We start from the raw sequence: 25,973 nt of genomic DNA on the forward strand, positions 1-25,973 counted from the left end.
TGCATTTTGGTGAGAGGCTTATAAAGCATCCTGCCTTTCCATACCTGTGTGCAAATAAGCACGCAGGAAAACTCCACACAGGCTCCTTTTTGCTGCAATATAATACTACCCTAAAAACTCTAATGCTTAAATAATAATAGCCTGGTGTTGCTCCAGGAATAGAACAATGGTGGATAATATTTCATATTAGACAGATGAGGCCATTTTCCAAAACAAAAACGACCATTTTCATGGGTTCGAAAGAGACTAAAAATATATGCTCGGCTGGCAAGATGCTTCAATGGGTGAAGACGCTCACCAGCTCAAGCCCGGAGAACCTGAGTTCAATCCCTGAGGTTCATGTAAAGGTGATAGGACAGAAGGGACTACAGGTTATCCTCTGACCTACACACACATACACACAAGCCTTGACACATGGACCCATGCATCCCATGTGCCTTTTTCCAACTCTTACATCATGCATACAAATAATACATGTAATAATATTGTTAGAAATAGATTAAACTGCAGAGCATTGTGTGGAGATCGACCCGCAGCCTACCTTAGAGATGGACAGCAACAGGTAGGAGCTCAGTGCTAGGGGAAGTACAAACTGAAAATCACAGACAGGAAATTGAAACTAGGGCCATGGGGAGAAGGAGAGGTAACACAGAGCTTTGGACCCCAGCAGGTTAAGGCAGGATATACAGCCATAACCTGTACCAAGCCCTACACAGACAAGAGGACTCAGTGACCAGTCACTAAGGGGAAAATACTATTGCTTCCAATATGGGCTTAGCTCTGACCCAATACCGCACTGGGGACCAGATAGAGCCGGGTACAACATCGTAGAAGAGAGATGGCAAGCACAAAGAGTGGAAGGAGAAATTTTTCCACTTTACATTTGGTTTATACAAAAGTAATAATATGTCGGTATTATTAAAAAACTAATAAGTCATAATCAAGAAGGTAGAAATAGTAAAATAATTTGTAAGGGACCAAAATGATACATTTCAAAATCCCAGGGATCACCGATGTACTAATGCAGCTCCGTGGACACTTATGACCTCTGCCATAGAATTCACTTGTTGGAGCGCTGACCCCAGTGTGGGGGTGTTTGCAAGTGGGTCTTTGGGAGATACCTAGGGTTGCGTAGGCCCTGATAGGAAGAGAGCAGATCTCTCTCACAAGAAGACACACAGAGAAGGTGGTGGTTCACAGGCCAGCAAGACCCCTCAGCAGGGTCTGAATCTACAGCATCTTGGCCTTGGATTTATCCCCGTCTATGGAATTGTGTTATAGCAAACCACACCACCCTGCCACCACAATCAAAATCTGAAGATGGCAAAAGAAACAGGTTATTGCAAGACGGAGATTTGACTCTGACTGAGAAGTGTATTTAAACAGAAAATAAGGGTTCCTAGGCTGGTGAGATGGTTAAGCAGGTCAATGTACTTGCTGCCAATCCTTAGGACATGGACTTCATCCCTGAGACTAGCTTCGTGAAAAGAGAGAACTGACTCCTATCAGTTGTCCTCTGACCTACACATGCGCGCACACACACACACACACACACGTCTCCAAACACATAAATAATGAATAAACAATTAAATGTAATAAACAAAGAGGCCTTTGAAAAGGATAGGTCAGAAATCCTGATATCTTGTATGTATGTATGTGTTTGCTGATATTAAATAAAACTGAATGGAAACATTAATAAACAGAAAAATTTATAAGCTCGTGTCAAGAAGCCATTGCACAAAACAGAGATAACATTCCCACTGAGGAACGCAAATGTTATTTACAATCCCTCTGAGGCCAAGACATTAAGAAGCAGATTTTCCTTTTCAAAAGGAAGAACCTTATCTGGTTACCTGTTTAATGAGCAGCTTCCACATGGGCTGAATCTCCACCTCGATGGCGTTGGGCCCACACACTAACCTCCTGTGGGAGATTGACCATCTGTTAGTGTCAGCCTACAAGGCCAGTGACCAGTGAGCACAGGCTGGCTGACCACAAGCCACACACCTCTCTGCCCTTTAGACATCTTGTGCCTTGATAACCAGTATAGGCTTACATTATCCTAAACCATGAATCTGTTTTAAAGGTGAAAGTCAACGACTGATGAAAAAAAAAAAGTGATTTTTTTTTCCCTGCTTTACACTGTCTTTAAAAATACAACTCAGTTAGTCAAAATGAAATTAGAAAGGAATTTTTAAAAAATAATTTGATTACATCCTAAATGCAGTTAAAAAGACACAAGTCTGAAGACATCCCTAGACTTATCAGGTATTCGGTTTACCGAAGACATCAAGGATGGTGTCTGTCTTAGCCTGGAATCTCCCACGACAGGCCCTTCATATGTGAGCCCATTCAAGGCACCAGAGAAAGAACAGACTCCCAGAAAAATTCTCTATGGCTGTCACTTGGAAGTGTCAGGAAACATGTCCACTACAACAGAAGCCCTCGTGTTGGGGTTGTGTCTTAAAGAATTTTTTTTAAGTTATTGCAAAAAGATACATTTGATCCTTACAATAGTCCACATATTTCTAATCGGTTAATCTTGACAATAAAAAACCTTGTTCACTAAGGTCTTTAGCCAATGGTTCACACAGCTAATACTAATTACAATTATGGGACTTTGGGCATCATCTTTACAAACATGTTTATCATTATTTATAAGCACAACTGAAGTGTGAGCAAAGTAAAAGTGTGAGCTGTCCAAAATTCTCTTTTTAATTTATTTATTGTTTTATTAACTACAGTTCATTCACTTTTTATCCAAGCTGTAGCCCCCTCCCTAGTCCCCTCCAAATTCCACCCTCCCTTTTTCATCTCTCATGCCCCTCCCCAAGTCTACTGATAGGGGAGGACCTCCTACCGTTCCCTCTGATCCTAGTCTATCAGGTCTCATCAGCAATGGCTGCCTTATCCTCCTCTGTGGCCTGGTAAGGCTGCTCCCCCCTCAGGGGGAGGTGATCAAAGAGCAGGCCACTGCTACTCCCAACAATGGCCTGGACCACATCACGTCACAACTCCACTTCTGTGAACGCTGGCAGGGAGAGCCTGCATGAGGGCCTTTGGTCTTGTTAGCATATAACACAGAACCGGGCTCAAGTTCATCTGACTTTTCAAGCATGTTATACCAGCTTCGACTATTGCTTTCCAGGGACAGAGATGACTCACACTAAGGTCTTGTAACTCCATAATGTGAGGAAACGCCGAGGTTCAGAGGATAAAGAGGTAGACAGGAAGAGCTGTGTGCATTCATGAACCCTAAATCTCATTCTGGAACTCTTAAAGATGGGAACCCAAATTGGGTGGAGTCCATGACAATAATCAGTTATTGGCCAATTGTCAAACCCTCTCAGGACCCCGAGCTTGGTGCTCCTCCTGTCTGCAGGCTATGCTCTCCCCAGGGTCTTCCCTTTGTAAATGCTACTCAGCCTTAAAAGCCAAACCTGACAACCAAGCTGAGCACCTCATAACCGTGAGAGTGAGCAGACCTAGCTCTACACACAGCTAAGCCTCTGCCCTTCTATTCCTCCTATCTAGACAGTTTCCTTGGATAATTACATGACTTTGGATGCCTTGCTCCATTCAGGTCAATAAAAAGTACTTTCTTCTTGAAGTCTTCCCTAATGATCCCATTTAAAATAACCCCTCACCTGGGCCAGGGAGTATGGCTCCATGGTAGAGCATTTGTGTAGCACATAGTAGAACATTTATCTGGTATGCACAACACCCTGGGTCTGCTCCTTAGCGCTGAGAGGGTGGGGAGCCCTACCCTAACTTTCCTTAAATTTTTTTAACCAAACTGCCTTATTTTTCTTAGCATCACATATGCTTACCTGAACATATACCTCATTTGTATATATGTGTGCACACGTGTGGCCGGGTGCATGTGCACATTTACGTGTGTATGTGGAAGCCATTTGTGCCCTTCCTCAGAGGCTAGCCAGCTTCTTTATTAGACAGGCTCGCTCATGGAACATGCCATGTAGACTAAGCTGACTAGCTAGTAAACCTCATTTAGCAGAGGGCTTACGAATAGGCACCACCATGTTTATTTCATTTTACATGGGTTCTAGGGATCACACCCAGCCCTCACGCCTACAAGGCAAGCCCTTTACCAGCTAAGCCCATATCTTATTTTTTCAATGGATTAATTGGCTGTTTCTGTCATCATAAATAACTAACCTTTTAAGAGATACTGATAGATCCCCAAGAACTAAGATAGAGCCTAATACATACAACATAGTCAAGAATTATTTGTTTAAATTAATGGCTAGCCATAGTGGAGGTGGGGACAAACCTTGTTTCCCTCAACTGAAAAATGAATTTGATAAAAAAATATGCCTGTGATCAATGTCTTATTGAGATAAATATGCAAAGCAGTTGTCAAAAAGTGTGCCTAGGACATGCTAAATTCCAAGCAAATGGGAGCTGTCTTTGAAGTGTGACTCTGTCTGACACAATTAAGTATCTTTTCTCTCCTTCAGCAACACTTTCTTTTTTAGTAACATCACTTACCTCATTGAATTAAAACAGATATTTACATGTTTTCACCTCAAATCTCATCAACTGTTTTTAAAGGCAGGAGAACTTTTTCAGATCTGTTTTTCTAGGACCTGTACTGTTTTCTAGGCATGGAGGATGTTCCCCAAAATGTTGGGGTTAATGAAAATCATGGATAGGGTCCCATATCAAGGGTATTTTCTCCTCTGACAAGGTCAAAACCCTGATGCACAGCCAAGGACATACTGAGACTAGAGAAATCAGTTGAGCATGCAAGCTGAGTGTGACAGTCTTTGTCACTCTTGTCTGGTGAGATGACCTCTGAAATTGCCATTGAGGGAAGAGCTCAGGTCCTGGAGAGATGAAGGCAGAGATGGTGTGGATCGGCCATTGGCTGTGAACAATGTTTGGGCTCATCTGGGCCATAATCAGATCACAGCCAGAGTGCTCTTTGATGTTTTCTCATGCCTACTGTCATTTGCCAAGACAAATGTTGGTTTGTTTAGAGGGTGTGAACCCATCTAAATCTCAGAGCCAGCCCCAGAGAATTCTCAGGGACGTTGACAGTAGCAGAGCAACCAGAACTATTAGGCTTGAAGCCAAGGCACACAAGGAAAGGTCAAAGATTATAATCCACCACCAAAGATCTAATGAGGTGGCAGAGAAACGAGATTGAGATCATTCTGTGTGGCCTCACCAAACAATGTAGGCCAAACACAGGTATGTAGGTTTGTCACTATCCATTAGGGGAGAAACAGCTGAGCTGGCAGACAGCCCCTTCTCAGAGGACGGAGCTTAACCAAGTTCACAACTGAGAACTCAGGAAGCGAATTTCATGCTTGTTTTGGTTTCCGGGTTCACAGGAGAAAGTCAGATCTTCCGGAATGTATGAATTTTGAAATACCAAATAGGAGTGGCTGAAACATTTTTCTTTGAGAGATAATTCATTACCCTTTTCAGTTTGTTTGGTTTTTCCTTTACTGACTCAAATGAAAACATCAGTATGTTCTTCAAAGAATTGCCAGAGACCTTTGTGTGGGGCCCTGTGGCCCTGTAGACTAGAGTTGGGGTCCTTAAAGAAGAAGCAGGAGGGTGCTACAATCACCAGCACACTTCTCAAACTTCACCCCAGCATTCTGCTTTTGCTCACTTTTTTTCATTCGGATGGCCTGTGAGAGCATCTCTGGCAGGAAAGATTGCTACAGTTTCTCAAGTAGGCGAGGCCAGGCAGAAGATCCTAGCATAACTCGAACCTATAGAAAAGCAAACTGAGAAATCTTTTGAGTGATGCTGCTGGCCATTCACTCACTCCCTTGAAATTGCTGCTTTAAGTAGAGAGGGAGTTCTAAAATGCACATATTATGACATATAGCATCTTATATTTGGACATAATTACTCAGTACAGTAAATGGGTTGGTCTTAGAAATCCCCATTACAAAACACTTTAAGTTTGCGTTGAGAGCTTGTTTCCTAGAAATCTGCATGCACGTTAATGAAACAGTAATATAAACAACCTACACGTCTCCAAATGGCTTGGAATAACAGTCATTTAGCTTTTCATCCTTGCCCTCGTCTGTGGTCTGTCTTTTTCTTTCATTTTCTAGTGAAATGTGCTTCATTTCACAAGCTTCCAGAATGTTGGGTTTGGTAAACAGGCATCTCTACGGCCAGCCTCCAGTGGGAACCTGACCAGTGGGACATCAGGCATCTCTGAGGTCACCTCCAGGAGTTGACAGGACCCTTCACCACCATCTCCACACAAACACCTTTCTCCTCTCTTTCTCTCTCTCTTTCTGATCCCCACCCAAAGATTATCTCTGTAGCCCCCCTCCCCTAATAAAACCTCCCACGTGGAACCTTTCTCATAGCATGATTTACGAACCTGCCGTGTAATTCCTCCTCACACAGATAGTTGGGAAAAGCCAGCTCTTGCAGAGATTTCGGTTCTCAGTATGAGCTAGTGAGGTGCTCCAAAGAATCTCTGCTGATGGAGAATGCCTGAACGTACTATTTATGAAGGACCAGAAGGAAAAGAACCAGAAAGTGCACGATGAGTTGTGGTGAGGAACAATTCACCAGCAAGGCTCAGGACCTTCACTCACTGCTGTGCCCACAGGGCTTCACTCTGAGACAAGCATGGTATTTGATGATTTTATACTTCCAATAGACCCAGACTCACAAAACCGTGGGCCTGAAAATTACAGCTTATTAAAAAGAGAACATTAATCTCAATTTGTTTGATTGCATCAAATTGCATTTTAAATGAAATGTAGGTAGTATTTTTTTTAAGATGACTTATTAGCTCCCAGTTGAGTGTTAGGACTTGAGAGCTTGCTTTTTGGCTTCTAGAGGATGAGTTAGGCTTCTTTCACATTCTCCAACCAGCCATCACTTGCTTTTTTCTAGGGAGATGATGTGGGAGGCTGAGTGTGTGTGTGTGTGTGTGTGTGTGTGTGTGTGTGTGTGTGCGTGTGCGCGTGCGCGCGCACGCGCGCACCTGGACCATTTTCTCAAAGTGCAACATTCAAAAGACTTAAAAGTAACTATTATTTCTCTTTCAAGTTTTGCTCCCATGAAGACCTGAGGAGCAAAGTCCCATGGTAGTTCCAATTTCTCTTTCCTTCCTTCCTCCATCTGCCTTCCATCTTTCTTCCTTGTTTATTGTTGATCTTTCCATGAAACAGCTTCTTCTAGGTGGAACTTTCCTCAGTGTCAAATATACCTCTTTGGATGCTATCTCCCATATTTCTTCTCTGGGTCCCTAGCAAGCAGGCCTGCTTCTCCTCAGAAGGATAGGACAAGTTGAGAATTGAGTTCGGCCCTGACGAGCCACAGAACCAGGAATGAATGGTGCTTTTCAACTTCTTTGGTGATACCACACTGATGACATGAGCTGGCTGTGAAATGGATATTCCCACCGTAGAAATTGGCAGACATTGGTTGTCAAAATTTTGATCTCTTCCCAAGTGAGAGGATTGTCAGGATTCTATCCCAAGTGAGCTCCCAGGCAGCTACTTTTCTGATTTTAGAAGCCTAAACAAAGGGTCAGGAGCAGACAAAGCTGAATAACAAAGGTGAAAGAGTGCCCCAACCCTGTCTTAAAGGAAAGGCTAGTGGGGAATAAGTAGGTGTGCCATTTTCATAGGAACCCATTCTTGTGAAGTGAAAGCATTACTGAGCTGTCAGTGAACCTGTCCAGAATGGTTGTGATGATACAAAGCTGAATTTAGCTCCTCAGAGGTAAAGACCAGAGTAAACCAGTTCCTGAGACAATTTACTTATTCATTTTGTGATGCCTTCTGGCAATTTCTCTCGTGGGTAAAATCCACTCTCCTGGTGACCCCAGAAGCTTTTGCTGCAGGAAAGTGAGACCTATGAATGTCCTAAGTCCTCTCTCTTTGCCCAACTGCTAGGAATCCCACAGAGAAGTGCACATTTAGATGGTTTGACGTGTCCTCTTGTCAGACTTTTGCATGTCTTCCTTCCTTCCTTCTCTTGCAGTGAGCTCTTGATTTTTAATGAAGGCAAGCTCAGAGTCAGTTATTGAATTCTCATGCCTTCCAATCAATCAGTCACTTTTAATTTCTCTGGAAGGCCCCCCAGCTTACTCTGAGAAATGAAGAGGAAATATCCCACATCCACAGACTTTTTGTCCTTCATTCTGGCATGTCTGTAACATAAAATATGCCTCTGCTTATGAGATTATTTCTCTATTCTTCATACTTGGGATACTGTACTCTGTCTTGCTTATTAGATTGTCAAGTTCTTTATTGTCTGGACCAGATTTAAATTTAATTATGTATGATGTTTATTAAAGCTTGGCACTTGATAAATAAGGACAAATGTGAGCTAGCTACACCAATGGGTAATCTTTCCCGTGGAAATGGGGTTTTTTGCAGAATGTGTCTACATCTATCACTGAGAGCTCTTAAACATTCTAGATCAATCCCCCAAACCTCTTGAGCTAAGTATTATGAAGCAAAGTTTCATTTTAATGACTTCGAAAAGTTTCTTTATCCCAGTGTATCAAACATTCAACTGAAATTTTATGTAATGCTAATATTTCTAAAGCATTTTACAGTATTGTTCTGATACAGACGTCTGCTTCACTTCTCATAGTATTTCCACAGAGGAAAAACTGAGAGCAACACTTCGGGCTTCTTAGACTCGGTGTAAGAATTATGGTAGTAGGCAAACCAGCAAGATGGTTCAAGCAGCCAAGCCTGCTAACATACACTTGATTCCTGGGACCCACACGGTGGGAGGACAGAACTGGCTTCTGCAAGTTGTCTTCTGAATGCTATGTGTGCTTTATAGCACTTACAGTACCACATAAAAATAAATGAACGTTTAAAATATGATGAAGAAGTAGTGTGAGGAACTGGCTAGAATTCCAGAGTTCTTTATCTCATATGTTCAGCCTTACTCCTACAGAACTCTCAGGGCTGTAGGAGGAGAGCCCCAGAGCACTAATTCAGCCTGTTTCTTCTTAGTTTGACAATTGACATTTCTGGTTGATTACAATGATGTCAGGTAAATAATGTCCTATAAGTGTCTGAGAAACTGAAGGAATTGGAATGATTATTAGAAGGATTTGGCTGTTTTCTTTGGTGCTCAGCATGATGGGCTTTTTCAAACAAGAGCTGTGCGAGGCACAGGGACTTTTCCCTCTGGTGGGTAAATTGAATGAGCATCTCCTAATCTCCAGCAGCCTACAGACACCAGCCTGTTCATTTATACCCCTCTCTCTGTCTCTCTGTCTCTCTCTCACATACACACACACACACACACATCAATGACTTTGTCCTCTTTAGATCACTAGTGCCTTGAAAAGTACCTGGCAGGTCACAGACACACAGATAATAAATCAATAATACCATCATTTATTTCTTTCTCCTACCAGTATCTGTTGAGCTCCCATCTTGAATTTGGGGCTATTCTAGGTACTGCGTGTGCAACACTGAATAACACAGCCAAGTAAACAGCAAAACATTCACCTTCACAGCTGTTTATACACGGTAAAGCTCAATGTGAATATTGTCTTTTTGGTTCTCAGGCAGTTTGGGAGGATTGAGAAGCTGATGTTTATGAAATAACTCAAGATTATTATAATGTCTAGTCTACAAGCCTAGAGAAAAGGTCACATTTTACTTGGATGGTTTGCTCTTTTGCTCTCTTTTTAATAAGTCTGCCCAAGAAGAGAATTTAGAACATCCTTCTGATGCCAGCGAATGGCATCAAGTGAGGGAGTTATTGTACTAGCAGGGAAGGCTCATTTATGCCAGCAGGGTTAGGCTCTGTAAGCATCATTAATCCTACCTGACCTCTTGTTCTTCACTGGTCAGACCCAATCCAAATGTATGGTGGATGTCAAAGCAGGAGTTCTTGTCCTCCAGCAGCCTAGGACATAATTGGGATAGGAACCATACTTCAGTACATAGCACCCTGTGAGCCAGCTCTCTTCAGCTGTCTTCTTGAGAAGGTGTTGAGGAAAAAAGCAATACTTACCCAACTTTCTGAAACCGCTTCTCCAAGAAATCCCACACGTACCTGATTTTCTGCACTTGGATGCATCGTAGCTGCAACCACAAATGTGAAGACGCAGGGATCAGTCACAGAGGAAAACTCATCAAAGGGGAATCATTCAATGCAGCTTCCCCTGGGGGGGGAGCCTCACTCTCATTCCAGCTCAAGGATGTTATATTCAGAGCTCTAACCAACAGACATGCGCTCTGCTTTGTCTCCACACAAATGTGCTGTAACATCCACGCGTAAGATCTCTTACTTTTAAGTCTGGCTTTGATACAGCTTGGTTTATGACAGAGTGGTGGTCAGCCACCAGAGGGTCCTCTGGGTCCTCACTTATAGGGAACTTCAGTGTGGATAAGTGGAGGCAGAAGACCTTTTTTCTCATGTATCTTCGAAATTCGTCCTTGAAAAAGTCAACAAATGAGGTTACAATCTCAGACAGACCTCACTCAGAATGCAACTTTTAGCCCCACTCTAGATTTAACATGGTCAGAGACTCCAACCATGGTCTATGCTTCAGTGAGCCTTCCATGGGCTTCTGATATGCACAAAATTTTGAAAAATACTGGACATGGAAAAAAAACTTTGTAGAAAAGCATTATGTCTAGAAAATTTCCTAGATTATCCTATTTCTTTTTATTATTTGTTTATTTAATTTTTGAGACAGGGATCCACTGTGAATACTAGACTTGTCTCATCCTCTTGGCTAGCCTGGCTCAGTTTCCCAAGGGCTGGGATCATAGGTGAGCATCACCACAACAAGCTCTAACAATTTTAAAATAATAGCTACAAGCTTAAATTGTCTAGTATACTCCAAAGCATATATTTTTTTGAAAATTGAATGTTTCTGTGTTGTGGAGTCTCTGAGATTTGTAATAATGACAGAAACTTCCCGTGTGATGGCAAAGAGCAATAGCCATTATCCATCACCCTAAAATGCCAGGGACTCCCCCTGGCTGAAGCGTAAGAACTTACAGCATTCCTGGGCTAAACAAGAGATAACATGCAGCTTGCAGAGACAGTTTTTCCTCCTCTTGTTCTGATGTAGGTGAACTTTAAAAAAGATGAGTGCTTCTCTTTAGAATACTGACCAGTCATTGCTAGACCAGATGCAGTATAGAAAATGTGATCATAGAACTTTTTTTCTTTGAAAGTTCAAGGAAAGTTTGTAAGTTAAAATTCGAATTTTTAGTTGACATATAGTATTTATGAGTCTTGTGTAGTTATTTTATCTGTACTAAAACATGTCCTCCTTGAAGACTCAGGAAAAAAAAACCCACAAGTCTGAAGAAGTTCCTGAAACTTACAAGATTCCCAAGGCTCCTAACACTGGCTATAGAAGCAGTGACAATTAACTGAAATTGTCCAACCTGCCTGCTTGCTCAGAGATAAAACAAGGAGCTTTAAAAATGTTGTGGGCTTTTCATTGTTACAGCTACCTGTGAGTCACTCACAATCCTGTCCGTAAATACTATGTACACACACACACACACATATACATACATACATACATACATATATATATATATAATTACTCCAAATATATATATACATATTGTGTAAATATATAAGTAATATGTAATATAATTCCAATAAAAGTACTGGTTCATTAAGCTAGACTTGGGTGAAATCATTTCTTTGGTCTGTGGTCAATGAACAGACAATTGTTCATGTCTCCTTAGGGACACTCCCACAACAATAGGGTATGTTCTGAATTGTAAGTACACATATACTATGCATAATAATCAGACCGGTACAATTGCCCTCTTAACCACTTTAGAAATGTATCATTTTTTGTATTGGGAACCTTACAAACCCTCTCCACTAGCTACTTTTAAAATCTGCTGTCAGCCCTGTTATCCTATGATGCTATAGGATATTAGCAGGTATCCCCCTATTCAGTTGTAACCTTGTGGCCACTAATCATTTTCCCTCTATCTCTCCTTCCATTTCTCGCGCTCTGGTAACCATTATTCTATGATGTCAACTTCATAGCTTCCTTGTGTCAGCGAGGCTACGTGGTATCGGTCTTTCTGTGATGATCATGGCATTTGAAACAGATGGCAGAAAGGTACGCACTGTTGTCCTCAGCAAAACTGTGTCTGCTTCTTGCAAGGGGCAGGGGATGCAACTGCTCCACACCCACCACTCAGGCCTCCAGTAGAACATCAGCTGAAGGGCCCCAAGAGTCAGGATGGCTGTGACAAGGCACAGGGCTCTCCTCAGAGTCTGGGTGTGGTAGCCGAACACCTCCTGCATAAGAAATAGGAAGAAACAGGGCATCCTATGTTCCAGTATTCACATAAACATCATTTGGCTGCAAAGAACACATGCTTTAGACACATGCAGGACTATTGGCTGAGGGGGAAATCTGGCATCAGTTGGTAGAATCAGGTTGATTGCAGCTGACAGCTGATATAATAAAAGGAAAGAGAAGCACAGCACTTCCTACTTCCCTGTCATGTGAGATTAAACGTTAGATGGAAAGGAAAGGGAAGATCTACCTGGTTCTAGGCATTTGTAAGAGGCACCTCAAGTGTTTGCAACGTGCCTCATGCTTCAAAGCAGATGTGTTTTCTTTAGATATTTAAAAATTATTAATAAAAATCTACTACAGAAAGCAATAGGATTGTAGCAGACCTGATCCACACTTAGCCAGCTTTATCTGTGCCTACACTTTGTTATAATAAAAACTGAATATGATTGAAAGTATGTTTTCTAAACCAGCACAATGTAAATTAATGGAATATCCCAGAAACGAGAGGCTCTCAAATAATCAATTGCGCTTGCGTATTCTTTTTTAAATGATTTTTATTATTTAAAAATAAATTTATATATATTTTGATCATATTCTTCCCTTCCCCCAAGTCCTTCCAGGCCCTCTCCCACTCTGTACCCACCCAACATTAAGTTCTTTCTCATAAAACAAAAAATATCGTTTTATAAAATAACAAAACCAAGAAAAAAAAATAACCACCCCCAAAAAAACTTGATCAAACTGCAACAAAATAAAAGCATACACACACACACACACACAAAACTTGTGTAGTCCATTATATGTTGGTCAACTACTCCTGAAAACAGGGCCTTTCCTCGAGTGGTTGATATATGCCCATGTTATTCTATTGGAGGAAACTTATTTCCTTTTTCCAGCAGATAGAAGTGAAAATTCAGTTATTAACCTTTACCCTAAAGGCTAGTTTTTCCATTCATTCACCCATTCAGTCATTCATTGTTTTAACTATAACAAAATAAAATATAATAAGACAAAACAAAAATTATCACATCAAAGTTGGAAAAGACAAATCAACAGAAGGAAAAGAGCCCAAGAGAAAGCACAGAATAAAGGACCCACTCGTTCACACACTCAGGAATCCCATTAAAACACTAAACTGGAAGTGTCAATGTATATTCAGATGACCTGGTGCAGACCCATGCAGGCCCTGTGCATTCTTCAATCTGTGTAAGTTCATATGAGCTTTGCCCATGTTGATTGAACACAATAGTTCTCAACCTGTGGGTCATGAGCCCTTTCATAGGGGCCAAATGACCCTTTCAAAAGGTTGGCCTATGTGCATTGGAAAACAGATATTTACATTACAATTACATTACATTACAGTTATGAAGCAATAAAAATAATTTTATAGTTGGGGTCACCACAATATGAGAAACTGTATTAAAGGGTAGCAACAAAAGAAAGGTTGAGAACCACTAATTTAAAGGGTCTTGTTTTCTTGGTGACCTCTATCTTATACTCTTTTGCCTCCTATTCTGCAAGATTCCCTGAACTCTAAGGGAAAGGACTTAATGGAGACATCCCATTTAGGGATGAGTATTCCAAGGTCTCTCACTCTTTACATAATATCCGGTTTGGGGTCTCTATATTTGGTCCCATCTGCAGCAAGATGAAGCTTCTCTGATGATGACTGAATAAGGCACCAACCTATGAGTATATCAGAATATCATTAGGAATCATTTTATCTCTACATTTTTTTTGGCTTGTATTATTTGGTTTTACCCTAGATCCCTAGGCTATGTAGGCTCAGGTTCTTTTTCACCCAAGCAATTCAGGTATGGGTTGAATCTTGTGGGAGGGGCTTAAGTCAAATCAGCTATTTGTTGGAACTCACAAAACTTAAACGCTTCTACATGATAAAGGCACTGTCATTCAGACGAAAAAGCAGCCTAAGGAACGGGAAAGGGTTTTCACTAACTACACATCCATTAGAAGCCTAATATCCAAAACATATAAAGAATTCAAGAAACTAGACACCAAGAAAACAAATAATCCAACTAAAAATGGGGCACAGATTTAAACAGAGAATTACCAATCAAGGAAACGCAAATGGCTGAGAAACATGTAAAGAAATGGTCAACATCCTTAGCCATCAGGGATGTGCAAATCAGAACTACTTTGATTTTATCTTATGTCAGAATGGCTAAGATCAACAAAACAACTATTAGCTCTTGCTGGCAAGGATGTGGAGTAAGAACACTCTTCATTGCTAGTGGGAGTCAAACGTGAAATCAGTGTGGTGTTTCTTAAGGAAGATGGCAAAATCAAACTACCTTAAGATCCAGCTATGCCACTGTTGGGTATTTACCTGAAGGATGCTTCATCCTATTACAGAGACACCTGCTTGCTCTTGGTAATTGCTGCTCTATTCATAATAGTCAGAAATTAGAAACCACCTAAATGTACCTCAGCAGAAGAATGGATAAATAAAATATGGTACCTTTACACAATGGAATATCACTCATCCATTAAGGAAAAAAAAATGACATCATGAAATTTGCAAGCAAATGTATGAAACTAGAAGAGTGAGGCATCCAAGACCCAGAAAGATGAATATGGTATGTATTTTGAGTACATATGGATATTTGCTATGAAATCAATTGGTAACCAAGCTACAATCCAGAGGATAAGTATAAAGTAAGGGACTGGAGCAGCAGTTTTCAACTTGTGGGTTTCAACCCTTTGGAAGTCAAACAATACTTTCAGGTGGATTGAATATCAGCCATCCTGCATATCAGATATTTACAGTATAACTCATAACGGTAGCAAAACTATAGTTATGAAGTAGCAATGAAATAATTTTATGGTTGAGGGTTACCAGAACATAAAGAATTATATTAAAGGGTCACAGAAATTAGGACAGTTGAGAACCTCTGGACTAGAGGGAGCAGATTGATCTCATTAGCAAAGGGGAAGAGAATAGATACTTAGGGATAAAGGAAAAGAGTGGAATAGAAGGATTTAGTCAAGAAGGAGAGAGGAGAAGGGTTCTGAGAAGAAATTCAAGGAGAAACAGCTAAAATTAAGGGTCATTTTAGGGGTAATATAGAAACCTAATACAGTATAAATTCTTAAAACATATACTTAGATGAAGGTAATCTAAATAAAATTACCAAATAATGGGGGAGACACAGTCCCAATTGGCCATCTCCTGTCACCAAATGAAGCTTTCAGTACTGAGATTGTCTTCATCTAATTGAGTTGTTGACCAAAGGGGCCTTAGATGACTATATAAACAACCCAGGATGTTGCCAAGGCTGTAGATTGCACTCCACAAGCTGACAACAAGGCCCCAGTGCTGAAGACAACACCTACATAACTCGTTCAATATGAAGATGCCAAGCAGGTGCCTACATAGAGCCTTCACTCTTATGCTCCAGTGTCTTTGGTACAGTAAGCACCCGCTCAAAAGAGAAGCATAAACGCCAAACCAGCCAAAAAACCTTTATCCACAATGTTGTACTGTCTGCAAGATATGCTGAGGAAAAATTGTGAAGCAGAAGTCGTGGGAGTGGCTAACCAATGACTGTTTCAGCTTGAGATTCATGCCACTAGAGAGAACTCATCCCTGATACTGCCTGGAGGGCCAGGAACCAGAGTATGGCTTGCCCAGAGACCTAGGATAGAAGCAAACACGACAAGCAAGGAAAAAATGTCAATGAAATGATTCCTAATACTCTGCTATATTCAGAGACCACAGAGTAGCATAATTGTCATCACAGAAGCTTCATTGAACAACTGATGAGAACAGATGCAGAAACGCACAGTCAAACATCAGGCTGGAAGAAATCCTGTGGAAGATGGGGAGAAAGTATAGTAGGAGCCACAGGGGTCAAGGGCACCACAAGAAAACCCATAGAATCAACTAACCTGGGCTCATGGGGGCTCTCAGAGACTGAACGAACCATAGAGAGACTGCATGGTCTGACCTAGGCCATCTTCATATATATTATGTTTATATAACATAAGCGTGGTCTTCTGTGGGACTCCTAACAGTGGGAGGGGCTGGCTCTGACTCTTTTGCAAGCTTTTAGGACCCCTTTCCTCCTCCTGGTTGCCTTATTCCTCTTTAATAATGAGGGGATGTGCCTGGTCTTATTGCAACTTGATATGCTTTTGACTGATATCTCTGAGTGACCTGCCCTTTTCAGAAGGGAAATGGAGGAGGAGTGGATCTGGAAAAGAGAGGAAGCAGGGGAAAAGGAATGAGATGAAAGGAGGGAGGGAAAACTGAAGTCAGGAAGGAAGGATACATCAGAAAAGGATTTAAAAAAAAAATAACATGCTGAGATATGTGTACTTTAAATCTAGGATAGCTAATATTTGTCATAAATTAAATGGACTTGTGATTTGTTTTCAGGGAAAATAACTTTGGTTATTTAAAACCAAATTTAGGTTTCTCCTCAGTTCAGTGAGGGTTCACAACATAGTTTCACACATTCCAAAATCCATACTTTTAGAGTACTGTGAACTGTCTGATGGATGCTGATTGTTACAGTGGGGATGTGATGTGTTCCCCTGCAGGAAACAATCATGTGCTGATGACTTGGCTCTCTCAGTAGCACTATTGAGAGGTGATTGGGTCATGGATGATTTAACTTCATCAATTGCTTAATCCATTGGTGAGTTTTTAGCTGAATGGGCTGTTGGGAAGTAGATCTCAGTTGGAGGAACTAGGTCAGTAGAGGTTATGCTATTGAATGGTGTATTTTGTAGCAGAGAGTGTGTTTTAATTAGGGTTTTTATTGCTGTGAAGAAACACCATGGCCACAGCAACTCTTATAAAGGAAAACATTTAATTGGGGCTGGCTTACAGTTTTTGAGGTTTAGTCCATTACTGTCATGGCGGGAAACACGGAGGCGTTCAGGACGACATGGTGATGGAGAGGTAGCTGAGAGATCTACAGCTTGATCACAGGCAGCAGGAAACGGTCGCGTGGGCATAGCTTGAGCACAGCAGACCTTAAAGCCTGCCTTCACAGTGACACACTTTCTCCAGCAAGGCTGCACCTATGTCAATAAGGCCACATCTCCTAATAGTACCACTCCCTATAGGCCAAGCTTTCAAACACAGGAGTCTATGAATTCCTATTCAAACTACCAGAGAGAAAGGAGAGAGAAAGAAGGGGAGAAGAAGAGACAGTGAGACAGGCAAGGAGAAGAGAGAGAAAAAGACAGACAGAGACAGAGAGGAGTCATTCTCTGACTTTCGTGGATGCCAGAAGACAAGCAGCTTCATGCTGACCTTCCATCATGTTCCCACCTTGTCAGAGGTTTAAAGGCAAGGGAAGCAGCCAACTATGGGTGAAAACCCTGAAACTTGAAACAAATTGGTCTTTGTTCCTGCAGCTTGTTCACCACAGGCATTTCGTCACAGAAATGAAAACTCACTAATATACCGATAAATGCATGGTGCCTGTGCTTGTACAAGGAAGGGTTTTAAGTTTGACCTGGAAATTGTTTGTTGCTGTTTCTGTTTTCCAACAACTCTAAATTCCCACATCCAGACCACAGGCCTGTAATATCAGAACAACATTTTTTTTTTTTACTGTGTTTCTGGAGTATTTTTAATACTAGAACCTCTTGAATTTTAAGCCAGTCTAGATCATACATCATATAACAAGTGTCTTGGTTTACTTCTTTGGAAAGTCTTCATCTTTAGTATGACCTTTTTTTAAAATTAGTTTTTCCCTAATAAGTCAGTGGTGGATAAAAAGAATAATAACAGTTGTTGAAAGCTATCCTTATTCAGAGTAGAAAGGGCACAAGTTTATGAAACACCATGTACGCTTGAGTCCCTTCTCTGCTTCTTATGGGCTGTGTGGCCTCAGCTAACTCATCCAGCACAGGCTTCTACAGAACAAGGAAGATGTGCACACGGGGCCGCTGTGCTCAAACAAGGCAGTTCTGCTGGCACACTCTGTACAGTGAGTACAAGCGAGGTGCTGCGTACCTTTCATAACCCATGTAGGGAAAGCTGCACATCACTCAGTAACACTGTCCCAGTTTGATGTTTTTTGTGAAGAGGCTCTCATTTCATTTAGAACCTTGCAATCCCCATAATTTTATGAGCATTTCCAAGATCATCTCTTTCTCTCCCTGTGTGATCCCTCTGCTTGTATAACTTTTGGTCTTATCTGTGTGCTATAGTTTTTTTAGACCCAAATAACATAAATATTCCAGTTCATATATACAGCAATGGTTTACTTACAAACACTCAGTATCAAGTCCCAAGTGTGTAAAAAAAACAGAAGCAGAATAGGTTAGAATTTGAGTTCAGCTCATAGCTGGAGAGAGCTCACTTATAAACACATTTTTGCCTGTTTACTTTCTCACGGCAATGACACTGGTCATCACAGTTCTGTTGCCTACTCAATTTTTTTTTCTGTATAACTTTCTTTCATTAAATGGGAGAAATGTAAGCCTAGCAAGGTTGCAAAGAAACCATCAGAAACACAGGCTGCTGATAACCTCTTGAATTGGAACAACTCTTTGGAGAAGTCAAAGCTACAAATTCTATTAAAAATTATAAAGATCTTTCTACCTTTAATAATTCTTCAGTTGGAGGGATGCTTTAATGAAAGAACACATAAAGGGAAAAGTAATGGATGTAAGATGCTCAGGATAGCATTGCCTGTAAGAGCAAATCTGTTGGGGCAATGAAATGTTAGTCAGTGGTTCAGTGAGTCTTGAAATATCAGAACAATGGTCTGTAACGAAGCCATTGAAAACAGTGTGTGTTGTATCAATGTAGAAACCTGGGGCCATCTATAATACAATGTTAAATGAAGAGAAGACATGCAGAATGCATGGAATCAAACAGCAGCAGCATAAAATTTAACCCAACTATCAGAAATTACATTAAATGTTAATAGTCTTAATACCACCAATAAAAACAAGTTGTTAAACTAAAAAATAAAAGGCATGCTATATGCCATTTATAAGAGACATGCTTTAAATATAAATAACCCAGAAAGTTAAGAGGAGGAACAAGAAAAAAAAAACATAAAAATGTTAATAAAGAAAGGCTAAGTGACATTAGTGTCAAACAAAATATATTTCTTCACAAATACCTAAGGAAGAAAATGTCATGAGGGAAGAGGAGGGCATTACATAAGTTCGACAGGAACACAGCAATTTTTATATAAACTCCTTCATAAATGGAGGACATAAGAATGCTCCTAACTTGTCATAACAAGGCAGAATTACTAGACGCTTGACTAAGAATGTTGAAAGGAAAGTTATAGGCTATGATTTATGTCACTATATATGAAATAATTGTAAAATATGTTATGTAACCAATGCAGTAGTATACTGAAAAGGTAACATATTATTACATATAATTTGAGAGCCAATTTGTTTTTCAGTGTTAACATTCAGGGGGAAAAATGAAAAGATCAGTACAATAGGCAGAGAAAAAGACAGACGTATATGGTTACAAACAAGTAACTTGTTTAAGTACAAACAGATTGTAACTATTAACAAGTGAATCTATTAAAGTTGTAGGATGGTAGAGAAATATAAAAAACCAATTGTATTTGTATGGATTAATAGAAATTTGAAAATTAAGTACAAATAATATCAAGAAAGAAATTCAATTGCTTTGTTCTAAATCTAAGAAAGATGTTCAAAGCCTTAAAGCCAAGAACTCTATGCTACTGCAGAGAGAATGAGCTAAATAAATGAGAAGATACAAGAAATTTGGAAAAACAACACTCCACTCCCATGTAAAGGCTCACCAAGTGCTTTTGTGATCACTGATTAAATGATTCTAAAATTGTTGTGGAAATACCAGGACCCTAGGTTAGTCAAGAAAATAATTCAGAACAAAACAGAAGCACAGAGACCTTAGACCAGCAAAACTGGGAACTTTCTACAAAGCCACAGTTATCTGAAAAACTCAGTACACATAACACAGAAAAAAGAATGACGGAGGACAGAAGAGAGTGGAGAAAGGGCCTGAAACATCATCACTGTCTTTTGGACGAGGAACTACCGCAGTCAGAATCTTGGTACTTAAACAGGGCTGGAGCTAAGGGAAGGATGCTGGGGGAAGTGGGGTTCCCCTTTATCTATGTGTCAGACACAAAAATCTACTTGTACTTAAATGTGAAAACAAACCAACCCCTTGCAAGAAAATATAAGAGAACTTTGGGTAGACAAATATTTCCTTTTTAAACATTTATTTTTATTTTTATTAATTACAGTTTATTCACTTTGCATCCCCCCTGAAGCTCTTTCCCCCCTTCCAAATATTTCTTAAAACAAGAAAAATTTGCTTGATTGTATAGAAACTAAAGGTAGTTGTTTATCAAAGGGTTTCTGGAGAAGGGGCATATTAGCCATTTATAAGGCCTATTTGTTTATGTCCTATATAGAAATGGGAGATTATATTTGGAATTCACAAAATCACTAAGAATCAATCAAAAAGAAAAGAAATTAGAAAATAGGAGAGAAAAATTGAATAGACAGCTCCAAGAATGCTAAAGCTGATCTACAGCCTTCAAGAGGGAACTTGGGAGTTTGTCAAAGAGATGGGAACTAAAGCCACCATGGTGTGTCACAGGTCAGTGAAGCCAAGACCATCCTGAAGAGAAACAAGTCACACTGATGCCATGATAGGTCACAAATCAGCTAAAATGAAAAGTGCTGAATATATCAAGGTGGTAAAGATTCAGAACAACTGATAGGGTTGAACCAACAATCAGCTAAAAGTCATTAGAAATGTGAATTGGAATAAACATTTTTTTAAAAGCGGTGTTGCTACAGAAACATGAGTGCTCTACTCAACTCTTGGAGTAATACAGAAAACATGTAAGTATATTCATCTTTATAACGCGCCTAGAGCCCAGTGTGGTGGTGCACACCTTTGATCCCAGCACTCGGAAAGCAGAGGTAAGCAGATCTCTGTAAGGTGAAGTCTACCTTGGTCAATATAGTGAGTTCCAGGAGAGCCAGGGTACACAGTGAGACCCTGTTTCAAAACAAACAAAAAGAAAAAGAGAGAGAGAGAGAAGATAGGGGAAGAAAGCTTCTTAAATAAGAGTATTCAGAGCAGCTGTGTTTATGAAAGCCAGGGTGGACAATGTCTATAAGACATTGTGTTCCCAGCAAATAAAAGAAACATTAATGATATTAATGGGGATAGCTGAGAAATTGGAAAACCGGCCTCAGATTTAAAGCTCCAATTAATGAAAAGACTGGCCTTGGTGGTGCATGCTTTTCATCCTACCATTTAGGAGGCAGAGGCAGGCAGATCCCTGTGAGTCTTAGGGTACCCTGGACTATATAGCAAGTTCCATGCCAACTAGAGCTAGATGCTGAGGCCCTGCCTCAAAAATAATAAATTAAAAAAATTATTTATTTATTTATGGAAAGTAGGAAGTTTGCTGACCTACTACATCTGTACTTGCACGCAAAGTAATGATGGAAAGGAGCTGACATCCACAAGGATAGAGGTAAAATCATATCCCTAATAAAGAACTTCCAAGACAAGCAAAGATGGTGAATTAAAATGGAGCATGTAGGCTCATAGGAAATAGCAATATTAGAAGCTATTTATTGCCTTGTTGGAAAAGGTGTGGCCTTGTTGGAGAAAGTCTGTCCCTGGGGGTAGGCTTTGATGTGTCAAATTCTCCAGCCAGACCAGGGTCTCTTCCTGCAGTCTGCCTATATATAGAACTCTCAGCTACCTCTCCAGTCCCATGTCTGCCTGCATGCTGCCATGCTTCCTGCCACGGCAATAATGGCATAAACCTCTGAATGTAAGCCGGCCCCAGTTACATGCTTTCATTTATAAGAGTTGACATGGTCATTGTATCGCTTCACAGCAATAAAACGCTAACTAAAAGAGATACATATGTTTTATTAAATCTGGGAACATCTTATTACCAAAATGCCATCCCACTACTTGGGAGGCTGGGGCAGGAGGATTTCTAGCTCAAGTCCTGTCTAGGGTACAAAATGAATTCAAGGCTAACCTGGTGAAGTCAATGAGACCTTGTCTCAAAATAAAAAAAAAAAAAAAAAAAAAAAAAGTTGGAGAAATAGCTCAATGGCAGAAAGCTTGTCTGCCATGAGTAAAGTTCAATTGCTTGTATAGTGATGGGAGGGAAAGAAGAAAACAGTAGTGGAGGAATTGAGAGTGAAAATTCAAGGAGAAAGGAAAAGAAGCAAGGGGCTTATAAATATCAAAGGAATATTCTAAAATATGTGTTTCCTGAGCAAAGAGGAAGGGAAGCGATGTTTTCACTTCCTTGACAAATCAGCTGTATAAACCCTGTTGGGACTCCTTCATAAATCACTTCTCAGCTTTCCCAAGGGTGTGAGGTCCAGAGAGGGATCTGAGGTCTTAGTAGAAGCTTTACTGCTTTATCCGGCATCCCTTTGTTCAATGCCCTCACTTGGCTTACCAGTGCTTTCTGATTATGGCTTATCACAATACATTTTCTTTATGCTAATTAATCTTAGTATAATTTAGGTTTAATGAGTATTCTTTCAGAGAGAGTCACTCAATATTCTCCTAAATATTTATGTCATACAACACCAGTAAAGTCCACTAAGAGATGGAGTTTAGAAAAGGGAAGGAGAAAAAAAAAAACCAGACTTGCTATAGGAAGGGGATGGGAAGATGAGACCGTCTAATCCATTATTCGGTTTCCTTGCAAAAACTGAGTTTTGCTACGTGTTTACCCATGTGGTCTCAGGATTTGATTTCCTCAAGTCTATTTCTATCTCTCTACTCTGAATAATACCTGTCGTGCATACCTGGAGTAGTGGTTGTGACGATGGTAGAGGTGTGAGGATACTCATTGTGAACAGGTACTTGGTAAGAGTTTCAGGCAGAAGGGAGGTGACTCAGTTTCTGGCTGCTGTACACCAAGTCAGAGCTGGCAGTGGAAACAACCAGCATTCCAGGAGGCCAAAAACCAGACCTGCCACTGGATGGTGGCAGGATGTCGTATGAGTCAGTTTGTTTTCTCCCTAAACACTGCAGTTCCTTCATTTCTTGGATTCTGACTATAGTTCAGAATTGCAAACGTCAGTATGTGGACCTCAGCCCTTATTGTAGTCTCTAAGTCCAGGACACAGAACACTGGGTTAGGAGTGACAATGAAATACACACTGGCTGTTTCTACAGAGGCTGGAATGTCACTGTTCAGAGCCAAGGCTCTGGGTAGGTCTGACATGACAGCCCCTGTTCTCACACCACAACCCAGTGCTTTCTAGAAGCTCTTACTCCTATTCATTTCTCTGTCCCCTACCAACCATGACTTAAATTTGCTGAAGCTTGGACTTCTCACATGAAAAATATAGCTTCTGGTTATAAAACACAACAGAAACCATTTGGTATCAGTTAAAGGCTGAGAGCATGTCGCGAGATAATCAAATTCAGATCCATCCCAGATGTTCTACATTGGAAAAGCCACTGCACATGTTCTGATGTCTCCCTCTCCTCCTGAATTAATGGGAATAATCAATAGCTATCTTCGGCAGGAGCTGTGAGATAGCAATAAGACAACCCAGAAAGCATGCACGGTGCTCCCTGCAGGGTTTTGAGCACGCACTATGTGTTGAGTTAATATTGCCATGGGTGCTATTTCAACAATTCAACAAAATTTCAGCAGATTAGTGGCTAGTTCTTTTGAACTCACTGTAGAATAATTTGGCCACAGGCAACATGCAGAACAAAATGTTATTTCTAAAGGTGATTGATCTGCTGGCTTAAGTAGATCTTTTACTTTTCCCAAAGAGAACAAGTTGTCAAAGTTAAAGTCAAATAGAGACCCCAAAATAACAGCACTCGCTTTTCGAGTCTAGGAAACCAGAGAAAAGGGCTTGGGGAAAGACCAAATTAATTCAAAGATTAGCTGATTGTAGTAACTATATATTAAATCATGAATGCAGCACACACACACACACACACACACACACACGCACAGAGGTAGATATAGCTTCTATGAGGAATGGAATGAGTGCAGTGTAATGTACTGCAATGTAATAAAGCAGTATAACAGAGTCCTGCCTCTGATGCTTATGCAGTGTGATCTTGTGTATCGTGTACTACTTAACTGAGCCTCGCTTTCCACAGTTATAATATGGGTGCCTGATGAGGTCCCAGTTCATAGAAAGCGCTTCTCAAATACTGCTTTGTTCTCCCACAGGCAGCCAACAAGCGTCAACAATGGGTGAGATTCCAGGGGGAAAGAATATTGAGAAATTTTCCACTCCTGTGGCTCAATGCCCTGGGACATTCCTGTGGCTGAATTCTTATTGTGTCTTAGAGCCCTAACTGACTAGTTTTCACAGCCCCTTTTAGTCTTCGGTCCCGTTCATGGGTACAGCCACCTGAAATATTTGATGGAGTCTCCACAGCCGTAGGCACAGCAGTGTCTGGATGAAGTGCTGTGGGAAAGAATGTTTTATTTTACAGTTTAGAGCACATTCACTCCGTCTTACGTCATAATGTCTCAAAGTTACTTATGCATCCAAGACAGAAAAAGCATTCTCCCAACTACAGTTGCTTTCTGGAAAGGGCAATGGCATTTGAATCCACAGTTGCTGCTGTCTGTGTTTTGTTGTTTGTGGCTTTCTTTTTTTTATTATTATTATTTTTTTTTATTATTTTTTTCTTTTTAGTTACATTTTGTTAACTCTGTGTCCCAGCTGTATCCCGCTCCCTCATTCCCTCCCCAACCCCACACTCCCTCCCTGGTCTCCTCCCTGCCCCTTTCCAAGTCCACTGATAGGGGAGGACCTCCTCCCCTTTCATCTGACCCTGTTTTATCAGGTATCTTCAGGGCTGGCTGCAAAGTCCTCCTCTGTGGCCTAACAGACTGCTCCTCCCCTGGGGTGGGGGTCAAACAGCCTGCCCTTGAGATCCTATTAGAAATAGTCCGTGTTCCCCTTACTTTGGAAAACTACTTGGTTACTGAGCTACCACAGGCCACATCCGAGCAGAAGTTCTAGGTTATATCCATAGATGGTCCTTGGTTGAGTGTCAGTCTCAGAAAAGACCCTGTGCCCAGATATGTTTGGTCCTTGTAGAGCTCCTATCCTTTCCATATCATACTAACTTCCCTTCTTTCATATGATTCCCTGCACTCTGCCGAGGGTTTGGTTATGAGTCTTAGTGTCTGCTTTGAAACACTGCTAGGTAGAGTCTTTCAGATGCCTTTTGTGGTAGACTCCTGTCATAAGTTCAAGGCACATCCCATTTGTCTTTCTAAATGAGGATTAATCACCTTCGCCTGTGTCCACTTTCTTGATTATCTTCTTTAGGTGTGTAGATTTCATTATGTTTATCATGTCTTGTAGGTCTATATAAGCGAGTATATACCAAGTTTGTCTTTCTCCTTCTGGGATACTTCACTCAGAATGATCTTTTCTGTAGTCCACATATTTCTAATCGGTTAATCTTGACAATAAAAAACCTTGTTCACTAAGGTCTTTAGCCAATGGTTCACACAGCTAATACTAATTACAATTATGGGACTTTGGGCATCATCTTTACAAACATGTTTATCATTATTTATAAGCACAACTGAAGTGTGAGCAAAGTAAAAGTGTGAGCTGTCCAAAATTCTCTTTTTAATTTATTTATCGTTTTATTAACTACAGTTCATTCACTTTTTATCCAAGCTGTAGCCCC

General features: G+C 40.6%; 1 protein-coding gene across 1 annotated transcript in view; it reads right to left on the reverse strand.

The window, feature by feature from the left end:
• Atp13a5 (ATPase 13A5) overlaps nucleotides 1-25,973 on the reverse strand; it is a 138,499-nt gene that overhangs the window by 105,923 nt on the left and 6,603 nt on the right. The window contains exons 2-6 of the mRNA XM_055625220.1: nucleotides 12,106-12,279; nucleotides 10,283-10,429; nucleotides 10,006-10,076; nucleotides 9,817-9,897; nucleotides 1,854-1,923 (exon numbers count right to left, since the gene is read on the reverse strand). Coding sequence (XP_055481195.1) covers nucleotides 1,854-1,923; nucleotides 9,817-9,897; nucleotides 10,006-10,076; nucleotides 10,283-10,429; nucleotides 12,106-12,279 — 543 coding nt within the window. The remainder of the gene's footprint in view (nucleotides 1-1,853; nucleotides 1,924-9,816; nucleotides 9,898-10,005; nucleotides 10,077-10,282; nucleotides 10,430-12,105; nucleotides 12,280-25,973) is intronic.

This window comes from Psammomys obesus, unplaced genomic scaffold (assembly GCF_907164565.1).
Source record: "Psammomys obesus unplaced genomic scaffold, mPsaObe1.curated_primary_1811, whole genome shotgun sequence".
Taxonomy (NCBI): Eukaryota; Metazoa; Chordata; class Mammalia; order Rodentia; family Muridae; genus Psammomys; species Psammomys obesus.